The 27,016-nt window shown below is 44.2% G+C and overlaps 1 protein-coding gene across 1 annotated transcript in view; it reads left to right on the top strand.

Annotated features, from left to right (window-relative positions):
• The window catches only part of TNRC6A (trinucleotide repeat containing adaptor 6A), a 101,702-nt gene that overhangs the window by 52,836 nt on the left and 21,850 nt on the right, over positions 1 to 27,016 (top strand). The window contains exons 5-17 of the mRNA XM_040635208.1: positions 1 to 314; positions 10,184 to 12,766; positions 14,112 to 14,288; positions 15,453 to 15,628; positions 16,784 to 16,816; positions 18,395 to 18,475; positions 18,814 to 18,865; positions 23,249 to 23,391; positions 23,773 to 23,919; positions 24,086 to 24,223; positions 24,673 to 24,801; positions 25,166 to 25,243; positions 25,493 to 25,703. The exon at positions 1 to 314 is cut by the window's left edge and continues 166 nt beyond it. Coding sequence (XP_040491142.1) covers positions 1 to 314; positions 10,184 to 12,766; positions 14,112 to 14,288; positions 15,453 to 15,628; positions 16,784 to 16,816; positions 18,395 to 18,475; positions 18,814 to 18,865; positions 23,249 to 23,391; positions 23,773 to 23,919; positions 24,086 to 24,223; positions 24,673 to 24,801; positions 25,166 to 25,243; positions 25,493 to 25,703 — 4,262 coding nt within the window. The remainder of the gene's footprint in view (positions 315 to 10,183; positions 12,767 to 14,111; positions 14,289 to 15,452; positions 15,629 to 16,783; positions 16,817 to 18,394; positions 18,476 to 18,813; positions 18,866 to 23,248; positions 23,392 to 23,772; positions 23,920 to 24,085; positions 24,224 to 24,672; positions 24,802 to 25,165; positions 25,244 to 25,492; positions 25,704 to 27,016) is intronic.

Genomic DNA, 27,016 nt, shown 5'->3' with positions numbered 1-27,016 from the left:
GCAGCAGCAGCAGCAGCAGCAGCAGCAGCAGCAGCAGCAGCCACAGCCGCCACAGCAGCCACAGCCGCCACAGCAGCCGCCACAGCAGCCGCCGCAGCCAGCACAGGCCTTGCCTCGGTATCCGCGAGAAGTACCACCACGATTTCGCCACCAGGAACACAAACAGCTTCTAAAGAGGGGTCAGCATTTTCCTGTCATAGCAGCAAACCTGGGATCTGCTGTTAAAGTGTTAAGCAGCCAGTCAGAAAGCAGTGCTTTAACAAATCAACAGCCACAAAATAACGGAGAGGTGCAGAACAGCAAAAACCAGTCAGGTGAGAGAAGGCATTTCTTACGAGACTCCAACCGTCCTCATTAGCGCAGCAAGTTGATACATTCATGGCTTTTTGGGGATGTATTTGTGTCCGTCAGTACCTGCGTTGCAAAATAAGAGTTCTGTGCAGGGAGTTATGAATGGGGGAATCCTGAAATGTTTCCTGTAAGCTGACTGCCCATCCTACTCTTTAAATGATTATTTTAGTCACCCTCCCTCCAGGTTCTACCCATTTTCATTAGCAGCTTATAGCTTAAATCGATAAGACTACAGCTAAAATTGAGCACTGCCCCCCTAAGCATATGTGCTAAGCAGTTGTACATATTATTGCAATGAATCCTCAACAGCCCTATGAGGCCCGAGTTATTCTTTTTTTTTTTTTTTTTTTTAAAGATGTTATTTATTTATTCAACAGAGATGGAGACAGCCAGCGAGAGAGGGAACACAAGCAGGGGGAGTGGGAGAGGAAGAAGCAGGCTCATAGCGGAGGAGCCTGATGCGGGGCTCGATCCCATAACGCCAGGATCACACCCTGAGCCGAAGGCAGACGCTTAACCGCTATGCCACCCAGGCGCCCCAGGCCCGAGTTATTCTTATCATCACTTTTCAGTAGAGGAAACTAAGGCACCAAGACTTTCGATCACTTGCCCATGATCGCTCGGTTACGCTGTGCTAGAGAAAGACCACGGCACATGGAAATGGTGTTCAGAGAGCACGTGCATTCAGTGATGGCCACAGAAGGGCCTTTCTGAGCTCCATAATGATGGGGAGGCAGACAATGTATGTGATTACAGTTTCTCAAAGGCCAGTTTGTTTCAGTATGTTCTGATAGGCTCTGATGGTTTGTTAGTCCATTCATTCCTCAAACTATTTTGAAGCATTTACTACAAGCCAGATAGAGAATTGAAGAGAATCAGGGTTCCCACGCATGAAAACACTAGCATATACTGGTTATGAACAAAGTCTCTAGAGCCAAATGCACCAGGTTTTTAAATCCTGGCTCCACATATACCAGCGTTTGTGACCTTGGGCACGTTACTTAATTGCTCCATGGGTCTGCGTCTCATCCGAGCAGCCATTGCTAACTGTCCCAGCAAGAGTTACTCTCTGTCTCTGTGCTCTCTTATATGTATTAGGAACTCCTCTGTCCATGCTGTTATGGTACTGCACAGCTAGCAAGTCGCAGAGCTGGCATTACATCAAGATCTTTCTGACTCCAAAGCTGTGCTTGTAACAGGCTTGCTGTACTTGGGCACCATGCTGGGTGTGGTAGGTAAGGAGGAAGAGGACACAAATGTGATTTTTCTAGCATGGGTAATTAGAGCAGCACATTATTATTGGAATGGATACAAACTTAAGTTATGACCCTGAGTTAATACTAACCCCCCTAGCCACTTACTACCTTATGTGGGCTTGACCAAATCACTTAACTTACCTCGACCCTCTCCTAAACTGTAAAGTATGGATATTAGTGCCCAACCTATATGGTTGCTTTGAGTATTAAATTATGTGATGTGTTTAAGCACGTAGCTTAGCACCTGATATTTAGGTACTGAATGAATTATATTCCCTCAGACTTTTGCAGAAGGACCCGTACTTTTCAGGAAGAAGAGTCTGGTTTAAACATATTACATGTAACACCAAGCAGTTAATTTGGCTTGAAGTTCATCTGAGAAATGAGGTTGGAAGCAGATATAGTGAGTCATCGGTATGTTGTTTTTTTTTTTTTTTTAATGTGATCAAAGCCTTAGGAGAGGCTACTTGCACAGAGAATGCTTGAGTACCTACCTATTACAAGCTAAACAGTGGTGGTATCACACTTAACAAAATGAACAGGGAAGTGGGCTTGTAAATTTAGAAAATGGTATGTTGAGTACCATTTTCAAAATTTGGGAACAAAGGTGTTTTTGAAATGGAAACAATAGGAGTGTAAGAATGTTTCTCACAAATGGGTATGGGTCAGAAATTCCAAAAGTATTAAAGGTGTGCATTCAGATGAAAAGAAGGCCTATGTGAGCATAGAAGAAGTCTTCCAGCAAAGGCTGAGAAGGACAAATACCCACCTTGTTCCACAGAGGACTTGACGAAGGGGCACCGCGTTCATGTGGAGGTGGGAATAGAAGCCAGGAGGGCACAGCAGTCTCTGCCCGAGGTCTGGAATTGATGTGGATGACCAAGGCAGAGCACTGTGCAGGAAAACCAGATCTGTGCTTTTGTCTTTTTTAAAAACATTTGTGAATCCCCACTTACCAGCATAGGTCACATATTTACATTAAAATATCTGTGTAGGTGCTACTAGGAGTAGTAGCAACTTCAGCCCATAAGAGACCATCAGGTGTCTGTGAACTAGGGAGGGCTTCTTAGACCGTTAGGTCTGCCCTGGCCTCTGAGGTTATTTACAACAGTGATGATCACAGTGGTCCGGCGACTAACCCTCATGGGGTGTTCGCTGCCGCACACACGCTATGTTAACACATTCCGTCCTAACCTTACAGACCAGAGATCAGTGAAGAGCAGTGTCATGTACGTTACACACAGCATGAGGAGTAGTCTGCAAACACAAAAGTTGCGTGTTGTGAATCAGAGGTAGTTCAGAACTATGTGAACATAATCTGAACTGTTTTTATGTTGGTATTTCTGTTTCACTTTTTTGTTTCCTGAGCAAATACAGTTAAAGGAGTAGATTTGACGTGTAGGTCAATACATACAATAAATATGCACACAAAAGTTTACTTAAAGTTTTTGTGGTAAAAGTGAGGGGTACAGTGCTGGATACACTTCCCTTGTCCTCACATAATTCAGTTCTTGTTCATTCAGTGCAATCAGGGAGCAGGGATAGTCCCTAGATGAGAATATACTTTATAAATCAGAGAACCTAAGCTGAGCACCTTCAGGCCAGCAGGTAAGTGAAGTAGCAGATGAAAAGGAGTGATGGGGGCAGGGGTAAATATATTGGCTTTGTACCCCACCTGAATGCCTTTACAAGCCTGTAGAACCCTGCTCTGGTCAAACGAGACAGCTCTGTGGGCTCAGCTGCCAGTTTGTGGCTATACCTCAGACACTAAGTGATGCTTTCAGTCAACATCAAGACTTCTCTTGGGCAGTTGATTTCTTAGAGCCTTAGGGTGTTGGGCTCTGCTACTGCCCACATAACTCTCGAAGCTGGGGGACTTACAGGGCTTCATGTAATAGAGGGTCTGAAGGCGGGGGGGGGGGTGGCAATCATATACCTAACAGGGCTGGCAGCAGTATTGTTCTTATGGTCCAGAGTATTCCAGCACACATTTTATCATCCAGCTGACATGTACCACGAAGCTAAAAGAATAGAGAAACAAATACCCATATACTCTGCACCCAGGTCCAGCAGTTAGTGTTTTCCCATCTTGACTTCACACACATAGCTCCTTTCCACTCCTTCCTTCACCTTCCTCCTCAACCGGACATGTACACCTTCCCCATCATATGTACATACATATGCACACATATGTACATTCATTATATTTCACCTTTAATACTTCCACAGGAAATCCCCTGAGAATAAGGATAGCCTCCTGTACAACCATGATACTACGATCCACCCTTAGGCAAAAGGGGAGGCACATTCAGCCGATCTTGTAATAGGTAGTTTGTGTTCACATTTCCACTGGTTGTCCCAAGAATGTCATTGTTTGTTTATAGTATGATACCATTTATATAAAATGTAAAGCTTCTGTGTTGCTTAGGGATGAGTTCAGATTTGAGGGTCCCCGCTCAGTGACCCACTGTGGAAGGAAGATGTGATCAGAGAAGGGGTACACAGGAGTTTTCTCTATTAGTGTATTTCTTAAGGGGAGGAGTATGTGGGTATTGTCTGTATTAATCTTTATAGCCTTTACTACGTTTGAATTTTTCTTTTCTTTTTTTTTAAAAGAACCTCAAGGACATTTGAGCTGTAATGGTGAATGACCAAGAAATGGGGCTGTTTTAATGGGGAAAAAATTTTAAAGTTTCCAGAAACATTTAAAGATGAAAATGTTGTCCATCTGCCTATGCTCTTTACTGTGTTTTCAGTGTGGGATCTATCCTTCCTGTCCTGGAAGTTCCAGTTCTTACTCTCTACTTGTACCCCTTCCCCCTTGGTCTGTAAACATAGTTACGTTTGTATCATCTTTCTTAAGAAAAAAAATTAAACCCCAGTCTCTTGAGGACATTATAGACTTTCTCTCCTCCCCCTTCTTACAGAATAGTCTATGTTTGCAGTCCCTAATACATGACTTCAGTCCTCTGTAATCTGGCTCCTGCTCACTTGACTAAAATAGCTCTTACTAAGGTCATTGGTCTTCCGAATGTCAAATCCAGGCTTAGTGATTTTCAGTTGTAGCTGTGGTGAAAAAAACAACAACAGGCTTTTCCGTTTCATCTTCATAGACAGTGACTTTTTTTTATTGTTGATCACTTCCTCTTCCTTAAAGCTCTTTCATTCTTTCTCTTTTCTTTGACCAGTTTTCAGATTTTATTCCCTCCTGCAGCTTTGCTTCAGATCTCTCCTGAGTTTTAGGTTCATGCCTTCCGATGTCTTCAGCTGATGTCGGGCCCCTTAAGCTCCACACATCCAAAATTGAACTCCTCGTCTTGCCACATACCAGTGTCATTTTCTTTTTTTTTTTTTTTTTTTTTAAGATTTTATTTATTTGACAAAGACAGCCAGCAAGAGAGGGAACATAAGCAGGGGGAGTGGGAGAGGTAGAAGCAGGCTCATAGCGGAGGAGCCTGATGTGGGGCTCGATCCCATAACGCTGGGATCACGCCCTGAGCCGAAGGCAGACGCTTAACGGCTGCGCCACCCAGGCGCCCCACCAGTGTCATTTTCTGAGTTCTGTTGCTCAAAAGGTAGGCACACCCAGTCACCACCCATCTAGAAATCTTAAAATCATGTTTGGCCATCTCCATGTCTCACAGGCCACTGGTTCACCCCCATGTCCTGCTGATTTCAATTCCAAAACGTCTCTCAGCTCTGCTCTCTTGTGTGCACGGCCATCAGCACGGCCCTAGTGGAGGCCCTCACCATCCGGTGTAGAGCAGCAGCCCTTAGATTGTCTGTTATGGCTGTCTCCCCACCATCCTGACCTCATCTCTCAGACCAGAGACCAGTCATGATCCATGCATTGCATTTGATTGGTAGTATTACTTTTGTCGTCTTTAATCTAGAACAGATGATGGCTTGCAGCCCATTTCAGTCTGGTTTTATTGGAAGACTGCCACGCCCACTCATTTACATGTTGTCTCTGGCTGCTTTCAGGCGACAATGGCAGAGTGGTTGCCACAGAGACCATCTGGCTGCCAAAACTGAAAATATTCACTAATTGGGCCTTTACAGAAGAAGTTTGCCAGCCCCTGGACTAGAGACCGGAGTAACTGAAAGAAACATTTGACCTTTGTCACCGAGTGCTGTTTGAAATTGTGCATGTCAGGTTCTCGCATATTCTCAAGTGATAACATGTCATATTTCTCAGAAATACTCTAAAACCCGAGTACATTTACTTCTGAAGACTTTGCCCTTCTGGTGACAAGGAAAAGTCTTTAAGGCAGAAGGCACGTATTTAACTATTTTGTTTGTTACATGCTGTATATTTAATAAGAAAAACAAATGAATTTTCCTGGACTTAAATTCTTTCTGAGCAGATTATACTGTTTCTTTACAAATCACTTGAATTATCACAAGTCTTCGCTCTGCCCCCACATAGCCCTTTGATCTTTGTGAATAGGTGCCGTGAAGTGCACTGTTCTTTCTGAGGTGAGGTGCTAGAGCTGCTCCAGTTCTCCTGTGTGAAAGTGGGAGCTGATGGTATGATTTTGGATTTCCACTGTTCTTTAGTAAGGCACAGTCTTCCAAATCTTCACTTGCCTACATCAGTGCAGTGTGTAAAAATTTGTATTTTGCACCACACTCCGTAAAACTCAGCTGCCCCCTTTCCTCCTACCAGCTCGGGGCTTCACAGTCTTACTGTTTTTCCCTGGAAAAACTTAACAGGATTGTTAATTATGTTCCTCTGTGTTTATCCTCTGGATCATTCGTGATGATGGGTTTGGCTTCCTGTCTGTAAGGGAAACATTAAAATTCACTTCTCCCAATTCTGAAAGAGTCTCTGTCTCTGTGAAATGTTTTAGTTGCACTTGCTGAGGAGTCCTCTTCTTTTCACAGCTCTGGTTAGACTGGGATCTCCCCACCTCTGTCTGAGCTATACATTTTTCATAACCAAAAGATCCTTGGTAAATGTAGTTTTTGATACAGCCTTTTAATTTTGGTTTTTGAAAGTATCAAGTAGTTTTTAGATTAAAAATGAAATTTTAGCCAATAAATGCTGACGGTGTCTCTCATTTTCCTAAAATACATAGGAATATATAGCAAAAGACAAATTTAGACCATCCTCGCCCTCTCCAAACAAGGTCATGACCAGATGCTGAGAGAAATTTTTACTAACATTAAAGGTGATAGAGTTTGGTTTGCAGAATGGATCCTACTATTTGCTGGGGGTTTTTTTGTTTGTTTGTTTCCTTGCTTTTGATGTATTCTGACATAAATGACTTCACATTTTGGGTAAGTAGTCAAATCTGTGTCATTTCTTTTGTGGTGTCTTTGCTTTTATGCATAAAAAATTCTCATTCACTGGTAACTTCATGGTTTCATCTTTTAACACATTAGTCAGATGAAATTATTTTTGATAAATTTTCTGATTTTAAGAAATCTTTTAAAAGTATCAAATATTCCTTTTCTCCTACTGATTTAAAATACTAATGTTTGACAAACACTTGGGTCTGTCCCTGGCTTCCTTGTGCCGTTCAGCTGAAGTTTAGCTACTCTGGCAGTGGGCACTGGTTAGCTGTCGCATAACTCTGCAGCTCCCCCCACCCCCACCCCACCACTGAAGTTTTCTTTCTCGCTCTCATGTTTTATGTGGATTTTTAAATCACTTTAACCAGGTTACAGACTCTTGTTAGCAATTTCTTATAATTAAATTCTAAGAAAGAATATTATTCTATCTTCCTATTCAGGAACAAGTTTCTGTACTTAATCGAGTTGTCTTCAGTGGCCTGCAATAAAATGTAATCATGCATGACTTTAAATATTTCTGTTAGCTTTATTCCAAGTTGCTTTATAGTTTTTGTGGCTGTTGGAGTTAGGATCTTTTCTCAATCACATTTTCTTGTCCACTACTTCTGACATACAGGAAAACTATTGCTTTTTACATGTTACCCTATTTTGTTTCTTTTCTGCTATGCTTACCTTTTTTCTGGGTCCTCTTCCATCGGTCAGTACTTCCAGCACAAGGCAGAGTATTAGTGTTGAGGACAAGTACCCTGCCTTTGCCCTGTCGGTATGAGAATGCTTCTGCTGTTGCACTGTTAAATTCCGGGTCTGTCCTTTCGTGTTCAGCCTAGGTCGTTTTGTCTGACATTCCCAATCTTGCTTTGTTACTCCTGCGGGGTGGAAGTGGCAGGAAACAGTGGCGAGTGTGAGAAAACAAACAGTGGCAACAGGTACTTTTACTCATGTCTTTGAGGTGATGATGATGGTGATGGTTGCTGGATTGTTAGATCTGGAGAAAAGTGGTTGGATTTGGGGCTTGGTGGTGTTTGGGATTTGCCATGCACAGTAAATGAGCAAGAATAAATCTTAGGTTTTAGGAAACTTACTGAGATGAAGAAAACCATAAAGAAACAGTATTTTTTTTTCCCATTTGGGAAGAGGCATCTGTGGGGGGATAATCCAGGAGTTAGCGTTCTGTTTGAGATCTTTAAGTAGAGATTTAAAGTAAGCAAGTTGTATGATTTCTCATTTTGCTCCTCATGAGGTAGACGTGGTGGGGTGAAAAATGTGCTTTGAAAAAAATCACGAGAGTCGTCAATATGTATTAATTAGTAATAATAACAGCCCTCATTTATTAAGTATCTAATTTGAGTCAGATATGGTTCATAGCATTTTTAAGTATTAACCACTTAGTTTTCCAGCAACTGTTTAGGACAGGTGCTATTCTTATTCCCCCTTTACAGATGAGGAAACTAAGGTACAGTCTGGTTGCAGAGTTTTGCTCTTAATCACTGTACCAGACTGCCCCTCGTGGAGCACTTCGGCACTGAACTAAATACTTCACACAGGACAGTACAGTTAACAGCTGGGTAAAGAGGTACTGTTTGTAGCCCTGTTTTGCAGATACAACTGCTGCATAGAGCCCAAACTTGAGTCTTGGTGTCTGTGAGAGTTCAGCCATGTTCTCAGCCACCTTGATTTATTACCCAGTGCTGAATCTCTGCCTTCCTCATGTGATTTGTTATAACTTAACCTCCGGGCCTCGAATTCCCCATCTACAAAGTCAAGGTAGTAACTGCCCTAGGGTTGTTCCAAGGAATCAGTGACAAAAATGGATAGAAAACACGTGATCCATGATCCGTGCTGAATGATATTGCTGGTGGTGCAGGTGCTGGTGTATTGGTTTGTTTTTATCCCTTGAGACAGACTGTTCGGTATCCTGCGTTTGATGAGAAAAACCTCATGGGCACTGAAAGATGACAGACTTCATTTGGCAGCTTAAAACAGTGATTCCCAAACAGTGAGTGGAGATCAGAGACTCTTATGGAACTTTAAGATTCATGTATTTGGTGAATTACATGTACACTTTTGGTCTCTCTCTAGTCCCCCCCCCCCTTTTTTTTTTTTTTGCTATTCTTTCTAGCTCATAGAGTTTTGCTGCTTGACAATTGTGCTTTGAGAGAAAATGATGCAAGATGAACCTGATTTTCCGTATTAGCAATATACCAGTAGAGAGTTTACATTTGCTTTCTAGGCCTACAATCCCTGGCGGTTGGTTCGTTAAGTCTGGGATGTGACTTGAACATGTGTGTTATTTAAAAACACTACATAGGATTCTGAGTACTACTCTAGTCAAGAACTACAATATAAGCAACCCCCTAAAGACAGTCTAAATGCAGACATCTTATGCAGGTTAATATCTCTGAGGAACTTCTAACTACCAGATTCTTAAACTGAATGAGAGGAATGAATCTGGGGAGGTATTAGAAGCATGAGAACTGCCTGCCCCCTACCTACAGGAAAATAACTAGATGATAATACATAGCGGTGAGTCCAAGATCATAGGATTCCATGACTGGTCATTAATGGTGTTTAGTGTCATCTCTTGATCTTTTTAATCATCATAATTCTGTGATTTCCTATAAAACATGTCTATGAAGGTAAACTAAGAATTTTTATGAAGGAGGATGCAACTAAAAATATTCCTACTTGCGTGCAGTATTTCAGGTTGAATAAAAACACTAATGAAATGGAAATAAAATGGAAAAGGCTTTGTAGTTTTTATAAACCTGTTCTGATCCCCAAAACAGTTGTGTGAAAAAGCTCCTCTAAGAAAGGGAAGATGGGAAAGGATTTCTGGTATATTTCTAATACATGTAGTCAAGTTCACCCTGTTCACTTGTCCTCACCCAACTCCTTCCCACCCCTTCTTTCCCATGTCAGGCCTCTAGGCTTGGGTTGCTTCATTATCCTAATACATTACTACAACCTAGTTCTTCCTCACACCAAAATTCTTTTACTTGCTGATGAATACCCATTTGTTCATTCAGCAGATATCTATTGAGAGGGGCTCTTGCTTCCAGGCACTGCCCTAGGCTCATAGGATAGCATCAGTAAACAAAGCAGCAAAATACCGTGTAGTGTGGAATTACTGATTGGATAAGAAAAGTTGGTGGCTGGGGTATAACCAGTGTCCTTGTAACCATACTGCCAAGTTATTGTCGAGGAACCACATACGTTTATAACATACTTATCGTCTTTTCAAACACTTCATAAATTTTTGTACTTCTCCTTTATTCTAGATATAAACCACAACACTTCAGGATCCCATTATGAAAATTCGCAGCGGGGACCTGTGTCTTCTCCGAGTGACTCTAGCACAAATTGTAAGAATGCTGTTGTAAACGACTCCCCTGAAAAAGAAGCATGGCCCTCAGCCCCTGGCAGTGATCCAGAGTTGGCTTCAGAATGTATGGATGCTGATTCTGCCTCCAGTTCTGAATCAGAGAGAAACATCACTATCATGGCTTCAGGGAGCACCGGTGGTGAAAAAGATGGCCTTCGGAATAGCACTGGACTCGGTTCCCAAAGCAAGTTTGTGGTTGGGAGCAGCAGCAATAATGTGGGCCATGGAAGTAGTACTGGGCCATGGGGTTTTTCCCACGGAGCCATAATAAGCACATGTCAGGTCTCTGTGGATGCTCCTGAAAGCAAATCAGAAAGCAGCAACAATAGAATGAATGCTTGGGGCACTGTAAGTTCTTCATCAAATGGAGGGTTAAATCCAAGCACTTTGAATTCAGCTAGCAACCATGGTGCCTGGCCAGTATTAGACAACAATGGACTTGCCCTCAAAGGGCCTGTAGGGAGCGGTAGTTCTGGCATCAATATTCAGTGCAGTACCATAGGCCAGATGCCTAACAATCAGAGTATTAACTCTAAAGTGGGTGGTTCTTCCACCCATGGTACCTGGGGAAGCCTTCAGGAAACTTGTGAATCTGAAGTAAGTGGTACACAGAAGGTTTCATTCAGTGGTCAACCTCAGAATATTACCACTGAGATGACTGGACCAAATAACACTACTAACTTTATGACCTCTAGTTTACCAAACTCCGGTTCAGTACAGAATAATGAACTGCCTAGTAATACAGGGGCCTGGCGTGTGAGCACAATGAATCATCCTCAGATACAGGCTCCGTCGGTTATGAATGGCACTTCCCTTTCTCACCTTAGCAATGGAGAGCCAAAAAGTGGAGGCTCTTACGGTACTACGTGGGGTGCCTATGGTTCTAATTACTCTGGAGACAAATGTTCGAGCCCTAACGGCCAAGCTAATGGTGACACTGTGAATGCAACTCTAATGCAGCCTGGCATAAATGGGCCTATGGGCACTAACTTTCAAGTGAACACAAATAAAGGAGGAGGCGTGTGGGAGTCGGGGGCAGCGAATTCCCAGAGTGCATCATGGGGAAGTGGAAACGGCGCAAATTCTGGAGGAAGTCGACGAGGATGGGGAACTCCTGCACAGAACACTGGCACTAATATACCCAGCGTGGAGTGGAGCAAACTGCCTAGCAATCAGCATTCCAATGACAGTGCAAATGGCAATGGTAAGAAGTTTACAAACGGATGGAAATCTACTGAGGAAGAGGATCAGGGTTCTGCCACATCTCAGACAAATGAGCAGAACAGCGTGTGGGCCAAAACAGGAGGTACAGTGGAGAGTGAAGGTAGTACAGAAAGCACTGGACGCCTCGAGGAGAAAGCAACTGGGGAAAATCAGAGTAGAGATAGGAGAAAAATCGATCAGCACACATTACTCCAAAGCATCGTAAACAGAACTGACTTGGATCCACGTGTCCTCTCCAACTCCGGTTGGGGACAGACTCCTATTAAGCAGAATACTGCCTGGGATACGGAAACATCACCTAGAGGGGAAAGAAAGACTGACAATGGGACAGAGGCCTGGGGAAGCTCTGCCACACAGACTTTTAACTCAGGGGCATGTATAGATAAGACTAGCCCTACTAGTAATGATACCTCATCTGTATCGGGGTGGGGAGATCCCAAACCTGCTCTGAGGTGGGGAGATTCCAAAGGCTCAAGCTGCCAGGGGGGATGGGAAGATGACTCTGCTGCTACAGGAATGGTCAAGAGCAATCAGTGGGGGAACAGCAAAGAAGAGAAGTCCGCATGGAATGATTCGCAAAAGAGCAAACAGGGATGGGGTGATGGACAAAAATCAAACCAAGGGTGGTCCGTTTCTGCTGGTGATAACTGGGGGGAAACTTCAAGGAGTAACCATTGGGGTGAGGCTAATAAGAAATCTAGCTCAGGAGGTAGTGACAGTGACAGGTCCGTTTCCGGTTGGAACGAACTTGGTAAAACTAGTTCCTTTACTTGGGGAAATAACATAAATCCAAATAATTCATCAGGATGGGATGAATCTTCTAAACCTAATCCTTCCCAGGGATGGGGAGATCCTCCAAAGTCTAATCAGTCTCTAGGTTGGGGAGATTCGTCAAAGCCAGTCAGTTCTCCAGACTGGAACAAGCCACAAGACATTGTCGGGTCTTGGGGAATCCCACCAGCTACAGGCAAACCTCCTGGTACAGGCTGGCTGGGAGGACCTATACCAGCCCCAACAAAAGAAGAAGAGCCCACAGGCTGGGAGGAACCATCCCCAGAATCCATACGTCGCAAAATGGAGATTGACGACGGAACTTCAGCTTGGGGAGATCCGAGCAAATACAACTACAAAAATGTGAACATGTGGAACAAAAACGTCCCAAATGGCAGCAGCCGTTCAGACCAGCAAGCACAGGTACACCCGTTGCTACCGTCTGCAAGTGCCATCTCCAGCAAAGAGGCGGGCAGTGGCTCTGGTAAGTGTTTGCTTAATGTGGTCTGACCGTGTTACAAGATACTTCACAGCCTTGTAAGCCTCTTTTCAATGTACTGTTGCTGCTATCAGGTTTTTTTAACAGAGTATTTGGATAGGCACACAAAGGGCTTTCCCCCTCTAATCCAGGAGGAGCTTCTAGGGAAGAAAATAATACACAGGGCATTTAACATCAGGGAACAGAGCTCTGCCTGTGGCCGCGCTGGTTGTGAGTCTCACATACTCCGTTCTCTGCTAGGAAGACTTCAGAAGGCAAAGTCGGGAAAGTGGTGTCACGTGGGAAGGCCCTACACCTCTTAGTTCTTCTGAGCAAAGCCGTTGCTTTTTGGTGTTGTTATTTGATTACAGTGTCTCCAGAAATAAAACAAGCATCCAAATACAATACTTCCTAAATACCAGGTGCTATATTTGGCCTTAAAAAGGATTTATTTAAGTAGGCATGAAATCCACGTCTGATAGTTATACAGTGTATATGTTTGTACTTCAAACATTTGGTAATACCTTTCTGGCGTCTTCCCACATATTCCCACTCTCACAACGAGCTAATTCCTATCTGCAGATTATCTTGACAATGACATCTTCATGAAGTGTCATTGGAATGCATTGTCTTTGTTAATGGATATTTTAATGAGTAATAATCAGTCCATCGGAGTTAGCGCTAGGAGTGTTATCATGAGCTAACCTTTCAGCATCCAATTTTTTTCCCCCAAGTATAGTTTATTGTATTAATTTAGATTTAATTCTTACAGGTATGTATCTAAGGGAAAGGCTGTTTTGGTTCTTTTGAGTGATGTTTACAGCTTTGCTTTGGACAATGTGATAACCTCAGAATTTTTAAGAAGCATTGTCCAGCATGTATACAAATAGGATGCCTAGGTATTGTTAGTCTTACAGTTGGTTTGGTTTTTTGTTTTTGTTTTTGTTTTGCCCCAGAACAGTGATGTTGAAAGGTTGCACCTATGGTAAAAAGTGTATGCACACAGTTACCCAGCTTGATAACCCGCTTGGATTCAGTAGGTTTGGCTCAGAATTACTTGACTTTTCCATGAATTAAATTCATTTTCAGAGGAGGTTGACTCACCATAATTGAGGTCATTCAGAACAATCTGCTCTGGGGGGGCGGGATTCACACCGTGCAGTTAAATTATGATAATGATTTGTCTTCTTTGCATAAAACAGATGCCATTGTTTATGCCCATCACAGCATCATTATTTGATCTGTGAATGTGAAAGTCTTCATCTTTTGTTCCCTAAGTATTCCTTATTGCCCCTTATTCCACCGCCACCCTACCATGTGCTGATGACTTCTTTTCCCACACTTTTCAAAGGCTGGGGTGAGCCCTGGGGGGAGCCTTCTACTCCAGCCACAACTGTGGATAATGGTACTTCAGCATGGGGTAAACCCATAGACAGTGGTCCCAGCTGGGGGGAGCCCATTGCTGCGGCATCCAACACATCCACGTGGGGCTCCAGCTCTGTTGGTCCTCAAGCATTAAGCAAATCTGGTAAGTTATTGGTAATTCCTGGTAGCCATTTTGTTGCAGCGGTGGTCTCTCATTGTCTATAATTAAGTTATCGGATAATGTTTATATCATTGATAAATATATCCGTGTATCATCATATTAGATGATTTCACTGTTTGCCTCTTCGAATTTGTAACTTGGTTTGCTCTTTTAGCTTTCTGAATTTTCTTGTTTTTCCTTAGAACTGTGTTAACTACAAAGGATTTGCATGTACTTCACCAAATCTAAGTTATGTTTTATCAAATAAGATGACCTAGTCAAGCAACTTCATGTTATCTAACTTGAAAGACTGGATTTATAATCCTGTGAACACATACCCAAACTGTCTGGCTCAGGTTCCAAATAACTCCCTGAATATTATACAGAAAATGAACAGAGTTCAGGAGGGACCTGATTCAACATTCAGATGAACATTGTCACTATCCCATTAAGTTATGTGTGGGGTGCCCCATAGGAATTCCGAAGGCTGAGTGTAGACTTGAGATACTTTCTGCTTATAACTTGCAATACTTTTTTGGCCATTCTCTTTGAAAATATATATCAAAATGAATTTGTTGAAATTTCCTTGATCCTGTTTGCCCTGTGTGTTGCCATGCAGGTTGTTAAATGAGTATGAACAAGAAGGCCACCATTGTTCCATGTTAGGAGCCTTCTGTCTGTAAAAAGCATGGGAGATGTTTCATTGATTTTTTTTTTTTTTTTTTAAGTAGGCTCCACACCCAGGGTGGAGCCCAATGGAGCTCTTGAACTCACGACCCTAAGATCAAGATCTGATCTGAGTTGAGATCAAGAGTCGGACACTTAACTGACCGAGCCACCCAGACGCCCCTGAACTTTTTTATTAAAAAAAAATTCTTGTTTAGGCATGCCTCACCGGCTCAGTTGGTAGAGCACGCAACTCTTGATCTCAGGGTCGTGGGTTCTGGTCCCATGTTGGGTGTAGAGATTACTTTAAAAAAAGTCTTGCTTAGTGGAAACTTCAAATCAGTTTAAAACATACATTCCTACCATGTAAATTTGGGAAGGGAAATGAAAGTGGGTTTTTTTTTAAGGTTCCCCATACAACCCCCTTAATGAGTGCTCATCCTCTATAAAGAACTGTTTGATTAAAGCATGTTTCTCTTTATATCACAAATCTACAATTAGGGCCAAAATCTATGCAAGATGGCTGGTGTGGTGATGATATGCCATTGCCTGGAAATCGCCCCACTGGCTGGGAAGAGGAGGAGGATGTAGAGATTGGAATGTGGAATAGTAATTCATCTCAAGAGCTTAACTCATCTTTAAATTGGCCACCATATACAAAGAAAATGTCATCGAAGGTAAACATTTCAAGGGCAAAGCCCTTGAAACTTCAAATTCCAAAGGTAGTTTACCCTCAGAAAATTAATGTTCTTCCTGCCCATTTATGGCAGTCAGTACAGTCCAGGCAGTCCCCAACTTAGGTATAGCCTCTTATATGGGCAGCCACCTAGAAAACCATAAGACCGCAGGAACTTCCTTTCTCCCCACTGCTACAGCTTGGGATTTCTTTTCTCTCCCCCCCCCCAGTGCTGCCTGGGCCAACCCCTCACCCCAGGGTGGTGCCTGCAGTGGTGGGGGTGAGGAGAAGGGCAAATCTCCATGTTGACTCTTTCCATCCCACTGCCAGTTCATCTCCCATTCCACATCACCTGCAGTCTCTGACCTACCCTTTACCCAACCAGAATCACCATCTTCCTTTTTCATCCCTTCCCCCACCCTGAAAGGTCCTGTGACAAAAATCCGTAGGAATGAGCAGAGTTTGATTTTTCTCTGATAGGTGACAAATCTTATTCCCAAACCTGTTGGTACATCAGAATCCTATGGCATTTGTTACAAGTACATCTTTCTGTACCCCAGGCCTACTGTAGTTTTGGAAATTGGACCCCAGATGTCTCTGATGCAGAGCCAGAGCTGAGAAGCACTGACATAGAACACTTTTTCTTAAGAGGTGGTATTGGACGCTGGTGTCAGATTCTCTTGGGGACCATATTCAGAATATGTGCCCAGACCCCCAGGTGTTTCTCCCCACCCCACCCTGTTTGAGAACCAGTCTCCCCCTCCCACCCCACCACCCCCACTCCAGACCTTAGAGGTCAAATATCCAGTAGTTCCACTAGCTGCCCACCAGGATCCCTCCCTTTTAATCCTGGGATTCTCAGCCTAGGACCTACCATTTTCGTTTAAAAAGATGTTTCATTTGGTCACATTTGCCTCTTGCCTCTCCATATACCTTATGAAGTGCTTTCCCATATTTTACATAAGCCATTTGATCCTCATGACCTTCTGAAGTAGAATACTGATGAGGAATTTGAGACCAGAAAAGGTGATGACTTGCCCAAAGATGCATAACTAGTAAGTGACAGAGCAAGGACTTAAGTTTAGGTCTTCCGATTCCAAACCCTGTGTGCTTCCCACTGGACCATGCTGTTTTGTGACTTTGTCTTTCCTTACAGGGTCTGAGTGGCAAAAAAAGGAGAAGGGAAAGGGTGTGTAGCCTTTTTACTCTTTCTCCTTTGTTTCTGCTAGTAAAAATCTTTTAGAAAGCAACTGCAAACATTTATTTAGCCTCTGCTGTGTGCCAGGTACTGTGCTTGGTGCTGGGGGTTCAAAAACACTAGGAAATGAGCTGCACCCTTGAGGGGCTCAGAGTCTAGTGTAGGGCCGTAGGAGAGCACTGAGGAGTGGCCACTTGAGCTTGGAAGACGCCTGCGGGTGGGATGTGCCAGGGAAAATAGTAGTCTGACATACGAAAGGGTAGAATTTCTAGAAGGGTGATGAAATCTGGCTCTATAGTTAGATTAGGGGCAGATAGTCAAGTCTTTTCAATGCTATGCCAAAGAATTTGAACTTTATTCTGTATAAAATATGGAGCCGATGAAATTGCATAGAAGGCAACATGAGTGGGGGTTGGTAAATTACTCTCTTTAAAGAAAGCTAACCAGTGATCCTATGAAAGATAATCGGCACAGAGGAGAGATCAGAGTTGGGGAATCTCAGGAAGCTTCTGCACTCATTCGGGTGAGAAGTGAGGGCCTGAATTGGGAAGCCAGAGTGGATATGTAGTGCAAAGGACTGATCAGAGAGGCATTTCAGAATAGAACAGACAGAAGGCCTTGGCAGCCATTTAGGCATGGGGACAGAGGGTGGGGGGCAGAGGAATCACTTCAGAAACCTTGGTGAGGGTTAGGTGCTTGCTTCAAAGACCTGCACTTGGCGGGGGGGGGGGGATCATGAAGTTGTGTTCTGTCCCACAGTCGGAAGGAACAGGCGGTAGCAATGGGAAAGGGGAATTAAGGCAATAGATTGAGAATGGCTGGCCCCGTGGTCTTCGTATTTACGGGAGACCTTGGTCCCTGCGGCGTCTAGCCTCCCTGTCAGCCAGGCTCGTCGTTGTCGTGGACCATATTCCCCTCAATGCATGTCTCAAAGTCGTTTCTGTACTGCCCGTGCCCGACCAGCCATGGCAGCCAGCACCAAGGTGCAGGGGTCCCCAGCCGCCACTGGGGTACTGTGTTCTCAGCAACACGAATTGAAATTTTAAAATAACTTTTCATTTGGAAACATGCGGTGCTTTTTCAATACAGTGCACATAGCATAATTAAATTACAGGTTACATTGGGTTTTTTGAACTAATCTGTGGAACCTGACGACCACTTTTACTTTAGTGTGGTGTCAGAACTGCACAAATCCAGATTATAATTAAGCTCTTAGAACACAGTCCATTTGTAAACTGGAAACTGATGAGCGGTTCTCCGTTAGTCCGAGGACCTTGTTTTCTTTTTGTGGGTCGTCAAGGCCCTTTGCTTCCGTCTTTTCCTTTTGACTGCTTGCCTTTGGAGATTTATCTGTACATTACAGCTATACCAGAGGACTGGAGCAAAGGAAGTTGAAAATCAAATAAGTTGATTTGTAATTGTTAACAACTCTGCTAAGAGTAGGTTGGAGGAGAAATTAATTGCCTAAAAATGAGATTTGGGAATTGTCTTGAAGTTTTATTAATCCGTCACTGTACCCAGATCAATAGAGGTGGCCATGGCAGCTTTCTATTCTTTTGTTTTGCAAAGGGAACCATGAAAGGTGGAAACAAACAAGAAGAAGCATGGATAAATCCATTCGTTAAACAGTTTTCAAATATCAGTTTTTCGGTAAGTGTATTTTCCTAGCAGCCCCTTCCCTTTTAATGGTGGTCTGTAAATTTACCCTAAATTCAGTTTTTTATTTTCTTAACAAATTATTACTATCTTTCAGTCCATATGAATATGCTGGAGGTTAGAGTAAAATTGGCCATCACACCTTCTTTATTTTTATAGTTTTAGCTAAAAACATTGATCACGTATTTTTAAAATTTTTTCTTACTAGGCAGTGAAGAGAGTTTGCAGTCCGCTTGATTTTTGACAAATGAAATAAAGTAAAAATTTTCATTTTTAATTTATTTTCATTGATAAAATAAGGCCTGCTAACACGCTGTGTTTTCTTACTTCAGAGAGACTCGCCAGAAGAAAATGTACAGAGCAATAAGATGGATCTTTCCGGAGGTAAGAAAAAGTTAAATCACTTGGGGTTTGTATTCATCATGGATGGACAAATGTTACTGTGCCGTGATAGTTCTAAGTGAGTTCTGACCTAGACCAGGAGAGGAGAGATCTGGGTTCTTGTCACAGGATTCCTTTGCTCTCAGCATACACTGGAGTGTGATGGTGTATGAGTGGACTGCCTTCAAAGTACAAATCACTGTGCAGATCTAAGGTCGTGGTGATTTTAGTCTGTGATGACCTCAGATTTAGTCCAGTCAAGAAGGCGTTATCCAGGTGGGTGATAGAGTCTTAGTAATTTAGGAAACAGTAGGTGCAAAGGCCCAGATCATATGACAGAGACAACTTGAACCATGCTGGAGAAGTGGAAGTCGTTCCATGCAGTAGAAGAAGAAATATACATTGGTTGTAGTGGTGGGAATGTGGTGATGAGAGAAGCTTCCCCTGGTGGAAGGTGCTAAAAAACGAGGCAGGTGCTAAATCATGAGGAGCTGGGGGGTTTGAACTTCATTCTGAAAGTATGGGATTAAGTAATTTTAAGCAGGAGAATGACATGATTGGGATTTGTGTTTTTTAAAAAAATATGGCTGCATGTTGAAAAGATCCCAGGACATAAAAGATTGGTGGCAGAAAACGGACAAAAAGATACTAAACATACCAAAAGCGGTTCAAGATTTGTTGCAGTAGCCAATGAGGATTTCAAAGCTCTAAGATAATAGGTGGGAAGACTCAATTCAGTGGAGATGAAGGAATTAGAATCAACGAAAGTTCATAACCAATCTGAGCCGGTTCATTATAGCAGTGGGGAAGTGGGTGTGGTAAAAGCTGATTTCCAACTTGCTTGCTTGCTTTTTTTTCTTTTCTTTTTTTTTTTTTAAGATTTTATTTATTTGAGAGAGAGGGGGAAGGAGCAGAGGGAGAGGGAGAGATTCCAGCTTTCTTGACTGGATGCTTTAGTAGGTGCTAGTTATTCTCTTAGTCTGAGTCCAGACAGGAGAGCAACTACACGGTGATTTGATTATGTGTTTAATATAAACATAAAGAATTATTAGCATAACAAAGATTTGGCTAGTAAGAGGTAAAGAGACCACAAAAGAAGATAGAGTAGCAGAGGTAAGGAGAAGTCACTAACCTGAAGACAGAGACACCATGCCCATGGAGGAGGGCATCTGAGCCAGGGCTGAGATCCAGACTCTTGGACCTGGCCCTCTGCTCACCACATGGCAGAGACGTCACTTTGGTACCACCTCATGGAACCGCAGGAGATCCGCCTTCTGGGGAGGTGTCTCACCTGTGCTCTGCTGCAAAACCACCAGGGTGGCTGCTGGTGGGAACAGTGACCCTGGTCAGGGCCTGCGGCTGGGGCAGCTGCCTGTGCGGCAGGAGAGAGCACCCGGACCTGGGAGACACCGTCTGTCTTCTGGCTGTGTCTCTTGCACCCTCTACTGACAAAGCTTCCATGTCAGCTGGCAAAGGAAAAATATGTAAAGGGTCCAGATCCTTTTTTTTTCAGGGCAGTGAGAGCCAAGAGGCAGTAGGTTGATGATTGGTACAAGTTTATCCCACCCTCTGACCGCCCATCTTCCATACGCACCCTTCTGCACACAGTTCTGTTCCACTCTCTTCTTAACCAGGTACAGCTTTCTGTCCTACAAGTGAGGAAATCTGCCCTCTCACCAAACTTGAGGAGACAGACACAGTCCCAAGAGTCATTGCATTTGTCATTGCTGTATTATTACTGCTCAAAGTCAGTCACAATTGAGACCGAAAGACTAAGTTGTAAATTAATTTTCAGCAGCTTGTGAGTAAAATAAAAATGGGAAAGAGAAGGAAGAAAGTGGTCAGCCTATACAGACAGCCACACTCCTATAACAAGCCATAGAAAACATGCAGAGCAAGTCCCGCCCTCGTTTCTGTCGCGGTCACAAGCTGTGGTTGGTGTCCATGGCTTCTTTCCTGCAGCACCCGTTCCTACTGCCCCACTCTCAGCCACACCTCAGCACCCTGTGTTCCTTTGCTGGTCGAGTGACTCAAATCTGTTCCCAGAGGGTCTGAGCCCTTATTCATCTGCCTTTTCTTTCTTTTTTTTTTTTTAAAGATTTTATTTATTTATTTGACAGCGATAGACAGCCAGCGAGAGAGGGAACACAAGCAGGGGGAGTGGGAGAGGAAGAAGCAGGCTCACAGTGGAGGAGCCTGATGTGGGGCTCGATCCCAGAACGCCGGGATCACGCCCTGAGCCGAAGGCAGACGCTTAACTGCTGTGCCACCCAGGCACCCCTCATCTGCCATTTCTTGATTGCTGTAGTTTTCGTTAACCTTTACTAGTGGGCCTGGAAATACTAAGGCGCGCCCCGCCGGCCCCCCCCCCCCCCAATGCCAGAGAATCCCCTGGGTTTCAGAGTCCTCGTGGCCTTCATTTTGTATTAGAAAACCCATTTCCCTTTGGTGATCAGAATCAATCACTCCAGCCAGTACATAAGCCCCTTTTTGCCTGGTGGTTCAGTGCCACAAGGAAGGCAAAATGTCCAGGTCTTAATGTCTTAAAATTCAGCAGCCTGATGTGTGTCCTGGTAGAACCATTTTCTCTCTTGAGGACTAAGATTCCAAACCTGTAGAGTTGCCGAAACAGGAAGCGAGAATTCTCTGAGTGGCTTATGAGGTACGATAGTGAGAGAAGCCACTCCGACTCACACCTTCTGTTTCCCAGACCTCTGTATTCTGGTGATGTTGGAGACACCGTGTCCTGTGAGGCAGAAGCCTATTCCCCCCCACCTGTTTTTTAAGATTTGTTTGTTTATTTGAGAGAGAGAGAGAGAGCATGAGCAGGAGGGACAGAGGGAGAGAAAAACTCAAGCAGATTCCACGATGAGCGCAGAACCTGACATGGGGCTCGGTCTCATAAACCTGAGATCATGACCTGAGCCAAAACCAAGAGTCAGACGTTTAATCGACGTGCCACCCAGGTGCCCATCCTTTACGGATGTTGTCCCCTGACTTGCTTTGTAACCAGTTCTACCTATCAGTTTGGCTAGCTACTTTGGGCGATGATGTATGCAGTCAGACCAGTTGATGCCACGGGCATGATCCCATTACTGTTCTCCTTTTGCTGTGAAGTGAGTTCCTTGATCAGACACAGTGCTGTGAGAATGAGGCCTTCCGCGAGACCATGGATGGCAGAAGCTTTACAGGCAGGTAAAGCAAATTCATATCCGGAATACGGGTGTATCCCTGTGAGGGCAATGCTCTGCCTCTTCCCTGGCTCAAAGAATGGCAGAGAAGTTGCTCTGCCACTGTGCTGGTGGGACTTGCTGGAAATCTGCCCTCTAGGGTGCTGGGAAAAGCTGTTCATAGAGAGGTGTCTCACCATTTGGAGGTATGTGGGAGTGCTGGGAGACCCTGGTGAGGCGCTGCTGCTGAGCACCCTGCACAACAGGAGTGGGGCAGTGGGGAAGCTGCCAATTGAGCACTTTAACTTCCTCCTGCAGTGGCTCTCGAGCGCCCTCTACTGAGAAAGCCTTGGAGCCAGCTGGCAAAAGAAACCTGTAAAGAGCCCAGATGTGCTTTCACTGAGCAGTCAAAAAAGGGTGAATTTGGAGCTGAGAGACATTAAATCAGCCAATAAATGGCCATTGTTAGAGATAAGAAATATATAGGAATAACAGGTTCAGTAGGCAAGAACTTGCGTTTAAAGTTGCAGAGAAGTTAAAACGAGGAGAGTAATGGACAGAGGAAGACCTGAGAGAGAGGAAGATATGAACCAGCCTGGTCTCCAGTTTCCTCATCTGCTAAACGGAGGTGATAATATTAGCGATGGGGCGCCTGGGTGGCACAGCGGTTAAGCGCCTGCCTTCGGCTCAGGGCGTGATCCCGGTGTTATGGGATCGAGCCCCACATCAGGCTCCTCCGCTATGAGCCTGCTTCTTCCTCTCCCACTCCCCCTGCTTGTGTTCCCTCTCTCGCTGGCTATCTCTGTCAAATAAATAAATAAAATCTTTAAAAAAAAAAAAATATTAGCGTTACTGGCATTAAATTCGAACACACATTTTGAACAGTGCCTGGCACATAGTGTTCATCTATCATCTATATGGTGCTTTGTCTTGGCTGTTTTTATTATTAAATTAAGCAGATTGAAGATCACCAAAGAAGTCTTAACCGTCTTATTACTGGTCCATTTTCAGGTTAATTGGTTCAGTAAAATAACAGTACTTACTAAACCCAACTTTACTTCTGAGGAATGCAAGATTTATTGAATGCATATTTCACATGTTCTTGTCAAGGCAGAAGTCATCTCGGGGAGTGAATATTTTGCTTTCTGCTGTAAATTTATCTGAAGCCAATGAGATTGTCTTCCTACATGATAACATAGTTTCCTGCATTTCTTAGGAATGTTACAGGACAAGCGAATGGAGATAGATAAACATAGCCTAAATATTGGTGATTACAATCGAACGGTCGGGAAAGGCCCTGGTTCTCGGCCTCAGATTTCCAAAGAGTCTTCCATGGAGCGCAGCCCTTACTTTGATAAGGTAAGTTGTTTGTTTTGTTTTGTTTTGTTTTACCCCTGTGGCTGATAAACCAGTACACTTAATAGCATAATTTTCTCATCAGTGGTTTAAGGCATTTAATAGAAGGTACTATAATCCAGCGCAGTTACTGGATTTGTAGTTCGTTCTCCTCTTTATGTTTCAGTTTAGCATAGGGATTGCATTTGTATTTTCTTCTTAATCCCGTAAAATGTGTCTGGTTCTTTTTATGTACTCTAGAATTAACACTAATCTCTTCTGTTTTCTGCCCGTTTCCTGTTGGTGCTGCAATGTCACGTGACTTCTCTTCTGTTCCTGCAATGATTTCTCCCTTCTGCTTGTTTGCTTGGCTGGTGTTGCACATCTTTCTGTCTGTCCACTCAGGATGGCATTGTAGCAGATGAATCCCAAAACATGCAGTTTATGTCCAGTCAAAGCATGAAGCTTCCCCCTTCAAATAGTGCACTACCTAACCAGGCCCTTGGCTCCATAGCAGGGCTGGGTATGCAAAACTTGAATTCTGTTAGACAGGTAAGTCCACGTGTGTATTTTAGGCTCTCTGTTGAATGATTTGTATAAGTAATGAGATCTCTCTTACATGTAGTTACTGTGTTTAATCAATAATACAGTGTGGTGTTGCTATGTCTGCCTCTAAAGAATCCCACCGGCATTCTGTCGCTGTTGCTTGGTTTTGTAGAATGGCAATCCCAGTATGTTTGGTGTTGGAAACACAGCAGCACAACCCCGGGGCATGCAGCAGCCTCCAGCACAACCTCTTAGTTCATCTCAGCCGAATCTCCGTGCTCAAGTGCCTCCTCCATTACTCTCCCCTCAGGTAATCACTCCCACCCTACCCTCTTCTCTTGACCTGGAATAACTTGATATTTGAATGAGGCGGCTAATTGCTCATCCTTGTGTCTTTGAGATGCAGCTAATTCAGGATCAGCCCTCCTTACGGAAGGATGTGGGTAGTGTGAAGAAAATGAGTCCAAGTTTAAATGAAACCTAAAATTTACCATTACCTTCCGTAAAACATCTTAAGGGGAGGAGGACAGTAGCGTTTGTCTGGTAAATTGGCTGGTTTAAGATTCACCCCCTATCATCTTCCAGTTGACCCAGGAAAGTATGTATGATCAGTAAAGCAAAGAAAAACAGAACATAACCAGCCCTCCAAGTAATAGTCCACAGATTTAATTCCTCTATTGACAGTTCAGAAAACACCATACATTTAGTTAGTTTTGAGTTATTTGATCAACATTATTAACTTGCGGTTGTGATCCTAAGGTTCCAGTTTCATTGCTGAAGTATGCACCAAACAACGGTGGCCTGAATCCGCTCTTTGGCCCTCAACAGGTAGCCATGCTGAACCAGCTATCCCAACTAAACCAGCTTTCTCAGATCTCCCAGTTACAGGTAAGTAGAGTAACAGCCTTAGTCGGTATATACATTTAGTGAGTGTCTACCGTGTGCAGGAAGTGTCGCAGCAAACAGAGCCAGCGTGGTTGCCCTCAGGGAGCTTACAGTCTGTCGGTGAGGACAGACTGTGAACTCGAAGGGCAGGCTGCTCTGCGAGCACCCCTAGCCGGGTCTGAGGGGTGGAGGGGGTAGGGTGATCAGAGAAAATGCCCCTGATGAAGTGCAAGTTTAGATTGAACAACAGACCGAATTGGACAATGGCTTGAGGCCAGGGAGTCCCAGGAGGAGGTGACGCCAGATGAGGCCACTCGCAGCTCTGTGACGCAGCAACACTGACGGCCTTTCACCCTCTTCCCTCCAGCGATTGTTAGCGCAGCAGCAAAGGGCCCAGAGTCAGAGAAGCGTGCCTTCTGGGAACCGGCAGCAGCAAGACCAGCAGGTAGATGACACCCTTAACCTAAACTCATTGCAGTAGAATGGTAACGAGATGCAAAATGCCTTTATTAAAATGGAAATCCGTGGTTTGCTAAGTCTCTTGTTTGCCCAGAAGTCGTATTAACTGGTATGCGGTGATGGTTCGCCTTCCTGCTGGGGAGGAGGGGGCTGAGTTTGGCAGTGAGGAGGAATATGTGGCTATCTGGGAAGACTTTCTGTCCACCATGTTTCCCAATCATCTCGCTGTTTCCAGGGTCGACCTCTTAGCGTGCAGCAGCAAATGATGCAGCAGTCCCGGCAACTCGATCCCAGCCTTTTGGTGAAGCAGCAGACCCCACCATCTCAGCAGCAGCCACTCCATCAGCCAGCCATGAAATCTTTCCTCGAGAATGTCATGCCCCACACTACACCCGAGCTGCAAAAAGGGCCATCACCAATAAACGCTTTCAGCAACTTCCCGATAGGTGGGTTTCTCACTGCCATGAGCATTCAGCTGATGCTCAGGGGCCACGGGCTTACTGTGTCTTCTCCCCGAGCGGCACGGTTCCGTCCCCCCAGGAAAACCATGCTGGCCCCGGGACCCTTTCCTCCCCGAGAGCTGCCTTGCCTCTTGTAGGTTCACCTTGGGGGAAGGCCTCTCTCCATGCAAGAAAATTACACTGTTTCCAAAATTTCCCGCTCTTTTACAGCAGGTTAGAATAAAGGTGAAGTCGCTCTTAAGCCACCAGGTCGCTTCCTCGTAGGGCAGAAGGGGGAGACACCCTGAGCCGCGCTGCTCTGCGGGAGCAGCTGGGAACAGTCACTTCTGTGCTTTGGGTACCTGTAATTGTGATTCTTGCCTACATACTTAGAGATGGTCTCTGGTCTGAGCATAGAAAATAGAGGCGAGAGGAGGATTGCCTTGGTTGCCCCTGCTGTTGCCCCCTCTTCCCTTTCTTCGTTCTGTCCCCAGGCTTTTATTCCCTCTGGAAATTTCAGGCCTTGATGTTTTCTCCTTCTTTGGGTCTCTTTTCTCCTTGTGCCTTTGATTCTATTTTGAGCCTTGATTGTTCACACCCTCTTCATTTTGCTTTCTCCTTCAGTCTTTTCCCTTAATAGTGGTTTCTTGTAAACCAGCTTGGTTGGTTGCTGGCCCAGCTGGGTCCAAGACGGTTAGTTAGGTTGCGTGTTCTGGGCTGTGGGCAGGGACTGGGGCCTGCTGTTGCTTTTCTCTGGCTGGACTGTACACGATTTGGCTTTCCCTGGTATTGTTGTGGACTCTTCAGCCAGGACATAGGTTGCATTTTGAGTCCTTGGGATTGTTAACAATCTCTTTATGTTTCCAGAAGCAGTTCCCTTGTCAGTTACCATGGCAGGTGAATACCTTAGAAGCCATTTGTTGTGACCCTCTGATCCCGGAGACAATAGTAGGTAGGGTAGTGAAAATACCCAAGTATGTTGAGACGTGGTCTTACCAGTGAAGGGAAGTGACTCTTGCTGTTTGCATACTAGACATATAAATTGGGCCAGTGAGGAGATAAGTTTCTGAATATGGGATTTCCTATTCCAGGGGCTCCTGGGTGGTTCAGTCCAACTCTTGGTTTTGGCTCAAGTCATGATCTCAGGGTGGTGAGATTGAGCCCTATGTCAGGTTCTGCACTCAGTATGGAATCTGCTTGAGATTCTTTCCTCTCTCTCACCCACCCTCCTCTGCTCCTCCCCCTGCACGTAGGTATGCCTGCACGCACACGTGCACACTCTCTCTCTTTCAAAAGAAATAAATAAAATCTTTAAAAAA

Source organism: Ursus maritimus, unplaced genomic scaffold, assembly GCF_017311325.1.
Source record: "Ursus maritimus isolate PB19 unplaced genomic scaffold, ASM1731132v1 scaffold_2, whole genome shotgun sequence".
NCBI classification, from domain to species: Eukaryota; Metazoa; Chordata; class Mammalia; order Carnivora; family Ursidae; genus Ursus; species Ursus maritimus.
This window is presented reverse-complemented; position numbering and strand designations above follow the sequence as displayed.